This window comes from Acomys russatus, chromosome 20, assembly GCF_903995435.1.
Source record: "Acomys russatus chromosome 20, mAcoRus1.1, whole genome shotgun sequence".
Taxonomy (NCBI): domain Eukaryota; kingdom Metazoa; phylum Chordata; class Mammalia; order Rodentia; family Muridae; genus Acomys; species Acomys russatus.
In genome coordinates this window covers 12,057,803-12,069,960 of record NC_067156.1, presented here as the reverse complement: position 1 = coordinate 12,069,960, position 12,158 = coordinate 12,057,803, and the positions used below count along the sequence as shown (strand labels likewise).

Genomic DNA, 12,158 nt, shown 5'->3' with positions numbered 1-12,158 from the left:
TATTAATGTGTATGATCCACAAAATAAAAGTATTTTCAAAGAGAGGAGGAGGAGGGGAGAGGATGTCTATTTGGGTGAAAACCTATTCTCTTTGCTTCAGGCAGAGCCGCATTTAACCAAGCACATACCATGGTCTTTATGAGACACTTTTGTTGAGCTTTTTGGAAGCTGTTTCTTTGTCTGAGGAGCTGGGATGATGGAGCCTCATTGGATCATAGTCGTAAACACAAGACAATCATTAGACAAATCGCAAACAAATTTTTCTCTTTGTCGTCTACTTAATATTTTTACTATTTATTTTAAGATGTCTCTGAAAAAAAAAACCAACTGAAGAACAGTCATCTTTAAATTCTCTTAGTAACTGCCTTAGTTACCAACTGCCTTTGGTAACTGCTGGTGTGAGTTGGCCCATATAATATAATCTGTTTTTTAGCTATTCAGTGTCCAGTTAGGCTCTTTATCACCACATACACGTAGATTTCTGTTGGAATCAGTTCTCCCCAACTAACTCTCAAATTAGTCAGCAGATACTAAGAAAAAATATATGATTATGTATAAAAATTAAGTATCTTCAGGTTGAAAATGCTCCAGATCAGTTTATTTGATGTACAATGGTCCCATTTGCCTATGGAAACATATGCACTCTAACCAACAAATAGTCCTCTACAAAGGTCATCCATTGTTACTATGTGAGAATGAATTTTAAATATTTAATTTTTCAGATTTTAAATTATTTATGTTAATCATTTGGCTTTAAATTTAGTCTGCCCTTAATGCGTGCTAAGGTAACAATAAATGTACCAGGAAGAAATTTCATGCATTTTTGCTATATGCAAATCATATGCTATTTTAAGCTGGTTTCATAGATAACTCGCAAATCTGTTTTAAAGCATCATATTATTAATACACCTATTCTCGGTAATATTTTTTATAGTCTTTACCGGGCACGTTAATTAAATATCCTTATTCTTCAGTTTCCAGCATGTTCAAAGAAAATTAATATGGCCAGACTGGCTATGCACTGAAGTCATAACTACTTCCAACAGTATGACTCAATACTTCCATTGTCAATTAATCATAGACTGCTCCATTTATTAATATAAATATTGAGTAGAAACAGTAATTACTCTTGAAGTACGAAGTTCAATAAAAGTTTTCTGCAGAGATGGAACTGTTCAGCACAGCTACAGACACCATTGAAATGTGATTGGTGTGATGGAGGAAATGAATTCTTAAATCTATATTAATTAACCTTGATTAAAAATTTACAGTGCCACAGATCTAGAGTTACCAAGCAATACACATAAATTTTTGACAAAAAGAAAAAGTTGGAATGAAACGGAATCATAAAAATGATGGTTTGGGCAGAGGACTAAAAAGAGGCGGTCTCCCTTTCCTTTTCAGTCTCCAGCACACAGCTACTCCAGCTATGACTCTGGCAAAAATGAGAGTGTCGACCGAGGCGCCGAGGACCTGTCAGTCAACAGGGCAGATGAAGACGAAGATGAGCATGATGACCATGAGGATTCTGAGAAGGTGAACGAGACAGATGGTGTGGAGGCCGAGAGGCTGAAAGCTTTCAATGTGAGTCCCCCGTGTGGTGTGGTTATGTTCTGACCTCTTCACGTCCATGCTGTTGCTTGTTGCTCAATGTGATTATTTTAGAACCATGTTTGCTTAATTTTCAGAAGGATTTGAACAGTACATGAAACACTCTTTGCCAAGCAGACACCAGAATGGCTGTGTTTTGTTTAGAGTTTTAAAGCCAAGTGGGTGCTGAGAGCTGGAGTTGTGTTGTGTGAGTAGGCATGTCTGCCTAGGTTGAAGGGGGCTCAGCTTAGTCCTCTGATGGTGATGCCTGTCTGTCATCAGTTACTTCCTTTGCTTTCTTAGTTGTGCATGACAAAAAAGTCAACTGTTTGTTCTCAGAGATGAGTCCACTGTGCAGTGTGGCAATGTCTCAGTCCCATTTATCATTAAATGCAAATGTAATGAGTGCTCAGCTGCCTGGTTCTACTGTTATTTTCTGATTTTTTTTCATTCTTTTCTGTCTGTTGGTCTGTCTGATTTCTCCTCTCTCTTCCTGTAATTTTCTCTTTCTCTCTATCTCTCTCTATATATATATACCTAATTCAACCATTTAGAAAATCTTTAAAAGAGTGTTTGCTTAAATTTTCTGGCTTTCCATTTGCAAAATTCTCCAGTGCATAAACCAGAAGAAAAAATATTTTTCCTCTCGGTAATCAAGACAGGAAGCTAGGAACAGAAGAGAGCAGTCCTCCAAACCCTTCTCCTCTGTCTCCCTCTTGCCAACAGATGTTTGTCAGGCTGTTTGTAGATGAAAACTTGGACCGAATGGTCCCAATCTCTAAGCAGCCCAAAGAAAAGATCCAGGCTATCATTGACTCATGCAGGCGACAATTCCCTGAGTATCAAGAGCGTGCCAGAAAACGTATCCGTACTTACCTCAAGTCCTGCAGACGGATGAAAAGAAGTGGTTTTGAGATGGTGAGTTATAAATCGAACACAGCCCTAGATTCCATCCAAACCCCACATGTAAACCATGGCACTATTTTGTTTCCATCTTAGTGTCTTTATGTTTATTTTTCCATAATGTCAGGTCAAAGGGGTTTTCATTTGCTCGTGTTTATTCCCCCTTTCTTTTTCATCTTTCCCAAGCATTTATTCCCTTTGTTTATATGATAAGGACTCTCTTGGGAGACCAGTGCTCACAGAACCATGTAAAAACGTTTCATAGACAATAAGGATAATACGAGAAAAAAAAAAAATCAGGGAGAAGCCAGTTGTCACACATCATCTGTGTTTGTTTCCTTTCTGTCCCTACTCAAGTGCATGTGAGGTTCATGAGTCCTGAAGGTGTAGTTGTTGCTTTTGGCATGTGAGAATGGCTGTCTTTTGAATGTAAGGAAATGGGTTCATCTGCTGTCTAACACATAACAAGCCTTGAAACCTAAGATGGGCACTGAAAGTCCGTAGGTGGAATCTAAGGCCCAGTTTCCCTAGGTATATTAACTATACGTGATGGATGAGACTGTACACCTCCCTGTCCTGTTGCACTTTGTAGGGGATGAGTTTGCCTGACAGTGATTATTTGGGGGTAGAAACTAAAAATTAAAATATTATGAACTTATACTGTTCTTTTATCTACGTAAATCTAACAAACATTGACAATGTATGCTTGATGTTTTTTTTTTTTTTTTTTTTCCACATTTCGGGCTATATGTTTGTGTGCTTCCAAAATGCTAGCTGCTTTATTTCTTTCAGCAGTTATTGAAGCTCCAACCTAGGGCTATAGGGTGTGCTACTAGACACGTACATGCTCTACCAGTGTGCTGCACCTCCTGCTTTAGGAATATTTTTTAAACTTTCTAAATATTTTGTGTTCTCTCCTTGTGGCTGAAAAGGCTAAATAGAAGTCTAGATCTCTCGTGCTTGAGCTTTGACCTGGTTGTTTCAGGGAGACAGGCCGAAGTTGCTAAAGATAAGAGAGGTTTCAACATATGGCTTTATGCTTTGAATTTCATGGAGGTAAATTTCTACTAAAGGAATGACAGTATGAGAAATCCCATCTCTTATCAATGTTCGTATTGCCTCTAGTCTCAATGTTCATATTGCTCTCCAAAGTGGAAGTGGTCTTCCTGTGTTGTAGAGTTCATGCTGAGAGCCTATTTAGGGGTTCTGCATCCGCTGCCTTCAGCTATCTCGTTTGGGTAAGTTGCCTCTCCTGCCTGTGCTCAGCTTGCCCTCTACAGACCACAATCGCCCCCATTTACAAGCTCTGTGAGAATTCCCATCTGCTAGCACAGACAGTGCTTCCTAAAAACCCTTGCAAGTAATTTCTGGCATAAAGTAAGCCTCCAAAGGACCTGAAATAAGAAAACATTATCCTATATTATGAATTTGTCATCTGCAGAAAAGTTTCTGGCACTGCTTTCACTCAGCAATTGCAGAGTCTTTCAAATACATATGTGGTTCTTCTGATATCTATGTTGAATTTAATAAGAAAATGGCAGGACTGAGTGACCAGATTTAATAACACAGGTAAAGTAGTGTGAGGGAGAACAAGAGACTTGCTTGAAGAACACGAAACCAGTTTCCCTCTTATAGACTGTCTAATTATTATGACTCACATAATAGGAGGCAGATAAGGGACAAAACTAACCTTACCTCAAAGCCCTGATTCTGACATCAGATTCCAGACCACTGAAAAGTTCATATAAATTTCAGTTTCTGGGCTGGAGAGATGGCTCAACCCCTAGAGGCTAGGCTGACAAACACAATTCCCATTCACAATAATGTATATTTTAGATTATACTACACATATTTTACTCTTTCAATAAAAATAAAGACAGCATCACATATCAATATTATTTTGCTAGTATTTGACAGTGCTCATCTTTCAGTGTGATCTAGAAATTCCATCCTTTAGTATGATTTATCTTATTTTCTCATGGTATGTAGTTTTATAGTAATCACTTTTTGAAGAGAAAGAAGCCATCACTGAACAGAATTTTCCTGAAATCTATCTCAGACACTTCATCATTTAAAAAAATCATTGCCACTTTGTTAATTGCATACGTTCACTTTAGCACAGATGTCTATTTGCTAGAAATATCTGCTGTATCTGGAAGAAAAAAGTCGATTAATAACAAAGTCAGTACATTTGACCAACTAAACTTAAACATGCTACCAAGAAATAATATTTAACCTTTAATATTTTCTATCTATTCATTTGTTCATTTATTCAATGCGTATCCTATAAATAACACTTCAAAGGTAACAGCAAGAAATATCGTACACATCTGGTTTGTTGTTAGGGAAGAAAGAGTGTAATTTCCTGGTCATTATGAATCCTTGCGACGACCCCTCATCTGACATGAAGTGCTCAAGTGCAAATGGGAGGGTTCGCTGTAACTACATGAAAAATGTAGATGAAAATGGATATGGTAACTTATGCAATATCCAGTCACTTTTGTCTTCTCTGTTACATCATCCTCCCTGGTGTGCAATGCCACCTTAGTAATGAGAAACATACTTTCAATAGACGCGCTTGGATGTTTCTTATTATACAGAGTCTCCTTACTATGGTGTTGTCAATAGGATTGTGTTCCTTTTTAAGAAGTCATCTCTGTACAACAAAAAGAAAGAAAGGCAAGAAGAGGAGGAAGCATAGCTAGTGCAGAGTAATTAAAACTAAATTAAATGTGCCCTTTTGATTTGTAAATATTATAGGACACCAGGGTTTTAAAACTCAGAGCACTAAAACAAAACAGAGTTTTCTGTCCTCATATTTTCTGAGGGAAGGTATAAAGAAACTCAGTCATTTTCAGAATGAGTATTTTTTAAAATGCCTCTTGTTTCCTAGGATATATTAAGCCAATTAGGGAAACAAGACATTTCGAGTAGATTTGTAAAAGGTAACTGTCTAGGATAGGCTCGTTTTGTGGGAGATTATCTTTTGATCAGTAAGCTTAGTTCTCCTACTTACTCGGGGCCCCCAAGACCAGAAGGCCCCGCAAGGAGAGAGAAACCCAAAACTGCTGAGTGAATTATATGCTTCCTGTTGATTTTATGAAATTAAAAGTGACATTCTTGCTTTGTGTTTTATCAAAACAATCATAATTGAGGACCTTAATACTCAAGTTTCTTTTCTGCCGCTGTCTATATGAAATCTGTTCCAGTTTAACATTCATGTCATTTTGTTGTCTACTGGAATTCAGTAACAGTTATGTTCATGACTATGGATGGCTAAACAACTATATACTCAAGCAATTGATGAATATGACTAACCCTATCTGAGCAAGCATTATGTGTCCTAATGAGGGACACAGCTTAATGAGTCCCTTCCCTGCCCATGATGGTTTGTTGATGAACCTAATATTGTGTAGATCTCTCGCTGGTACCCGTTGAGGCTTTGAGTTCAAGAGTCATGTCTTATCCAGAAGACCTCTTACACAGAACTCTTTCCCATGCTCTGTCCCTTACATTGTTTCAGCCACTCTTCTGCAATGTTCATTGAATCTTGGAGAGAGTGATATTGATGTCCCATTTGGGGCCAACCCACTTGATAGTTGCTTATTCTCAATATTTTCACCAACCATGAGTCTATGCAGTAGCTGTCATGCAGTGCAGAAGGAAGGGCCTCTGGCAAATCTCTGGGTGTAAACATAGATTTTAGGAGACTGACATATATTTAATTGACTTCATTGAATACATTCAACAAACATTAGAATATATACACACATACACATACATAGGTAAATTTTATTAGACTTATTCAGTGAATTTTGATTGCTATAGCTGAAAAGAAAATGTGTCATGCTCAGCATATTGTTTCTAACACGTGAATTAGAATCACTGCATAAAGATTATTTTCTACATATTTTTCTCCAAGCCTTTATCACCAAACTCAAATCATGGCATCTTAAGCATTAGAAATAGAATGTTTAATGAAAACTCAATCTAATAATTTTGATCCAGTATACAGTCTGTAGTCTCAGAGGACTGTAAAAACTCATTGAGTTAAGCAGACATTAAATTAAATCTTGGAAAATTATTGCGTGTTAAATTGTTATTGATTGTACTGTGTGGCTTTCACCTCTTTTAAGTTACTTCATCAACTGCTCTTAAGAACAACAGTTGACTGTTCCAGTAAATGAATGGGTTTCTCTGAAGGGCTGTAGCCTTAAATTCAATAGTAGCTATAATAGAAACGGATAAACGCAACACAATCTAAATAAGACAAGGTTGGCTCCTATGAGGGTCCTCCTGTTGACTATATAGAACTGTTTCTCTCCTTTGTTTCCTAGATTTGCACAGAGACCTTTGTCTCCTGCTGGTTCATGTTTATGTGTATTTCTGTAAATCTTGAGTGAAAATATTTAGAAGAAATACAGTTAAAAAAAAAGACTACTAATGTAGTAGTCCTCTTCTATCCTCAATTTTGTCATTATATTAATAATAATCCAAGTTAACTTACATATCTGAATTCAATAATCTCAACCTCTCAAGATATTATCCACTTGATTTTGTATGAGACCACTTTTCCTTGTTAAAATATCTCCTTTAATTTTTAATAAACTTTGCTTAGGGTATTATCTACTGAATTACTAAATATACATTATAAAATGCCTTATTTTAAAAGTCTCCTAATTCATAGCACTAAGTACCTTTATAAAGAAATTGGAAACATCCCATATAAGCAACTTAATGACACAGCTGGAAGCCCTAGGGGAAAAAAAAAAGAAGCAGAAACACCCAAGAGGAAATAATCAAACTCAGGGCTGAAATCAATAAATTAGAAACATAGAGAACAATTTAAAGAATCAACAAAACCAAGAACTGGTTCTTTGAGAAAATCAACAAGGTAGACAAACCATTAGCGAAACTAACTAAAAGGTAGAGAGACCCTATCCAAATCAATAAAACCAGAAATCAAAAGGGAGACATAACAGCAGACACTGAAGAAATACAAAGAATCATTAAGGTGCCATCTTAAAGGCATATATGCCACAAAACTTGAAAATCAAAGGGAAATGGACAATTTTCTTGGTTGATTCCACTTGACAAAATTGAATCAAGAGCAGATAAACAAATTAAATCATCCTATTTCTCCTACAGAAATAGAAGCAGTCATTAATAGTCTCCCAACTAAAAAAAAAAAAAAAAAAAAAAAAGGCCAAGGTTAGAGGGTGTCAGTGCGAAATTCTACCAAACCTTCAAAGAAGAGCTAAATATACTGATACAAAAACACATCAAACATATCATTCATCATGACCAGGTAGGCTTCATTCCAGGCATGCAGGGATGGTTTAATGTATGGAAATCCATCAATGTACTCCACAACACAAACAAAATGACAAAAAAAAAAAAAAAACACATGACCATCTCCTTAGATGTAGAAAAAGCATTTGACAAAATCCAACACCCATTCATGTTTAAAGTTTTGGAGAGATCAATGATAGAAGGTATACACCTCAACATAATAAAGGCTATAAAGAGCAAGCCAATAGCCAACATCAAATTAAATGGAGAGATACTCAAGAAATTCCCCTAAAATCAGGTACCAGGCAAGGCTGCCCACTTTCTACATACCTCCTCAATATAGTTCTTGAACTTCTAGCCAGAACAAAAAACAACAAAAGAAGATCAAGGAGATCTAAGTAGGAAAGCAGGAATTCAAATTATCCCTGTTTGTAGATGATATGATAGTGTACATAACTGACCCCAAAAAATTCCACCAGAGAGCTCATACAGTTGATAAACACATTCAGCAAAATGGCTGGATACAAAATTAACTCAAAAAAGTCAGTAGCCTTCCTATATACAAATGACAATCATGCAGAGGAAGAAATTAGTGAAACTACACCTTTCATGATAGCCTCAAGCAATATATAATATCTAGGAGTAACTGTAACAAAACAAGTGAAAGACTTGTTTGAAAAAAACTTCAAACCTCTGAAGTAAGAGATTGAAGACAACTTGAGAAGATGGAGGGATCTCCCTTGTTCATGGATCAGGAGAACTAACATAGTAAAAATGGCCATCTTACCAAAAACAATTTACAGATTCAATGCAATCCCAATCAAATGACCTACAAAATTTTAAAGACATTGAAAGATCAATTCTCAACTTCATATGGAAAAACAAAAAAACCAAGAATAGCTAAAACAATCTTATACAATAAAAAAATCCTCTGGAGGAATCTCCATACCTGGTCTCAAGCTATACTATATAGAGCAACAGTAATTAAAACAGCATGGGACTGGCACAGCAACAGGCTGGTTGATCAGTGGAATCGAATCGAAGACCCAGATATGAATATACACACATATGGTCACTTGATTTTTGACAAAGAAGCCAAATCTATTCAGTGGAAAAAGGATAGCAACTTCAACAAATGGTGCTGGTCTAATTGGATGTCTACTTGTAAAAAAATGCAAAAGGACCCATATTTGTCACCATCCACAAAACTCAAGTCCAAGTGGATCAAAGACCTCAACATAAAACCAGAGACACTAAGTCACTTAGAAGAAAAAGTGGGGAAGAGCCTGGGACATATTGACACAGGAGACAATTTCCTGAATAGAACACCAACAGCCCAGGCCTTAAAGTCAACAATTAATAAATAAGACCTCATGAGGCTAAGAAGCTTCTGTAAGGCAGAAGACACTGTCAATAGAACAAAGCGACAGCCTACAGACTTGGAAAAGATATTTAACAACCCTACATCTGACAGAGGTCTCATATCCAAAATATATAAAGAACTCAGGAAATTAAATAGCACAAAACCAATTAACCCATTTGAGAAATGGGGCTCAGAACTAAACAGAGAATTCTCAACAGAGGAATACTGAATGGCTGAGAAACACTTAAAGAAATGTCCAATGTGTTTAATCATCAGAGAAATGCAAATCAAAATAACTCTGAGATTCCATCTTATACCCATCAGAATGGCTAAGATCAAAAACTCAAATGACAGCACATGCTGGCGAGGATGTGGAGAAAGGGGAATACTCCTTCATAGCTGGTGGGAATGAAAACTTGTACAACCACTTTGGAAATCTATCTGGTGCTTTCTCAGAAAACTGGGAATAAGGCTTCCTCAAGACCCAGCTATTCCACTCCTTGGAGTATACCCAGAAGATGCTCCAGCTCACAATAAAGACAAATGTTCAACTATGTTCATAGCAGCTTTATTCATAATAGCCAGAACCTGCAAACAGCCTAAATGTCCCTCAGTTGAACAATGGATAAGGAAACTGTGGTGTATTTATACCATGGAATACTGCTCAGCTGTTAAAAACAAGGAATTCCAAAAATTTGTGGACAAATGGATAGAACCAGAAATGATCATACTGAGTGAGTTAACCCAGAAGCAGAAAGACTCACGTGGTATATACTCACTTATAATTGGACACTAGCCCAAAAGGCATGCCCCATAAAAAAAGTCTTCACTTATCAGAAGATTGGGACAGATGTGAGGACATCCTATTGCGACTATAGGTAGGAGAAATATGGGAGAATGGGGAAATAGAAGGATCTAGATGGTCCTAGAAACCTACAAGAAGAACATCATGATGGGTGGATCTGGGCCCAGGGGGTTCTGCTCAAGTTCTACCCCCACCAAGGACAATACAAGCAGTAAACATCGAACCTCTACTCAGATCTAGCCAATGGACAGGACATTCTTCACACTTGTGTGGACAGCGGGGACTGACACTGACATGAACTCTGGTGCCCCATATTTGATCACTTTCCCTTGGTGGGGAGGCCCAGTGACACTCAGGGAAAGAATAAGCAGGCTACCAAGATGAGACTTGATAGCCTATGATCATATAGTGGGGGAGGAGGTACCCCTCAGTCATACACATAGGGGAGGGAAATAGGGTGAAAGCAGGAGAGAGGGAGGAACAGGAGTATACAAGTGATGGGATAACAATTGAGATGCAATCTGAATAAATTAAAAATAAAATAAAATTTGAAAAAAAAGTCTTCTAGAGTGGTGATTCTCAACCTGTGGTTCGAGACCCCTTCAGGGTCTGAACAACTTTTTCATAGGGGTCGCCTAAGACCATTAGAAAACACAAGTATTTACACTATGACTCATAACAGTAACAAAATACAGTTGTGAAGTAGCAAAAAAAAAATATTTTTATGGTTGGGGGTGTCACCACAACATGAGGAACTGAACTGTACTAAACGGTCACAGCATTAAGACTTGATAGCCTATGACCATATAGAAGGAGAGGAGGCCCCCCTTAGTCTTAGACCTAGGGGAGGCAAATAGGATGAAAGGGGAGGGAGGGAGAAATGGAAGGATACAAGGGATGGGATAACAATTGAGTTGTAATCTGATTAGATTAATTAAAGAAAAAAGTTCCAATCTAATGCTTCCACATCAGAGAGAATAAAACAGGCATAATTATCAGAAAAAGAGGAAGAAGGAGGAGGAGGCGAAGGAAGAAGAAGGAGGAGGAGGAGGAGGAGAAGAAGAAGGAGAAGGAGAAGAAGGTTGAGCACTGCTGCCTTAGAAATTAATGTCAGAGGAATCATTTCCGAAGAAACAGTTTGTGCCTTAGACCTCACCACCAGGCCTCTTATCTCAGTGTCTTTACTTTTGTGCCTCACTGTCAGAAAGTCTGAGCCAGAGTCTCACCAGGGTCTCAAGTGTCCTTGAGTCTGTGTCTCAGTATGTTTCCATAGTAGATATACCGACTTTACGGGGAAAGTGAGACATCAGTGTTCACAAGGTAAGGAAACTGTGACTCTAAAAACACCAGAAAGTAATGTTAAAGAAAAATTGGGTTTTGAGCAGTGACTTACATCCCTCTCTGCTGCTTGTCTCATATCACACAAAGTAAAACAAAGACCTTGTTTTCAGGCCCCTGGTTACATACCAAAGGCCTTTACTTTAAACAGAGCTTACAGATATGTGTTGGAAGGTTAGGGAGAGGGCTGAGAGGGGAAAGGCCTGCTCTCACAAGCCTGATGATGTGAATTTGAGCCCTAGAACCTAGGTAAAAAGCTAGATGTGGGCATGGGCATCTAATCCCAAAACCCTAACAGCCAGATGAGAGGGGAGGACAGCAGAGCAGCTGAAAGTGCTTGGCCCAGTTGGTCCAGACTGTGCTGCTCAGTGGACTTAAGAGCCTGTGCCTCATCAAGGGGCAGGCAGAGAACTGACTCCTGCAGATGGCCCTGGGATGTTGATGTGTACATTACTGAGTGCACTTTGTTTGATTGCTCTCATTCTCTCTCTCCCCACCACACGATTAATTAACTATTTAAAATGTCTTAAAGTGCTTCTTCTTAAACTGAAAATTCTATCAACCATGTCATTTACCCATCCCATGGGTTCTAAACAATAGCTCTGTGGCATCTCTATACCTTTTACTATTTATATCATTTTTCATGCCTTTCTTTGTAACCAATTAGTTTAATGGAAGCTAATCAAGAAGCGCACTTGGTTTGAATTTCCAGACTCTTATTTGCATTCTTTCTCCCTTTGTAGTTCTCAACTTTTTTGCTGCGATCAGAGAATGCAACACACTCTTGCTGATCTTTGCTTGATCTGAGCAGTTTACTTATAACATTTCAAGTTAATTGCACACTATAATATGCCTTGGGTTTATTCT

The 12,158-nt window shown here is 37.8% G+C and overlaps 1 protein-coding gene across 10 annotated transcripts in view; it reads left to right on the top strand.

Moving 5' to 3' along the window:
* Nol4 (nucleolar protein 4) overlaps positions 1 to 12,158 on the top strand; it is a 341,043-nt gene that overhangs the window by 255,244 nt on the left and 73,641 nt on the right. For 6 of the 10 annotated variants that reach the window (XM_051163143.1, XM_051163149.1, XM_051163148.1 and 3 more), the window contains 2 exons: positions 1,405 to 1,584; positions 2,317 to 2,508. In XM_051163143.1, the coding sequence (XP_051019100.1) occupies positions 1,405 to 1,584; positions 2,317 to 2,508 (372 nt within the window). The remainder of the gene's footprint in view (positions 1 to 1,404; positions 1,585 to 2,316; positions 2,509 to 12,158) is intronic. The other 4 variants (XM_051163152.1, XM_051163145.1, XM_051163144.1 and 1 more) reach the window with 3 other exon arrangements.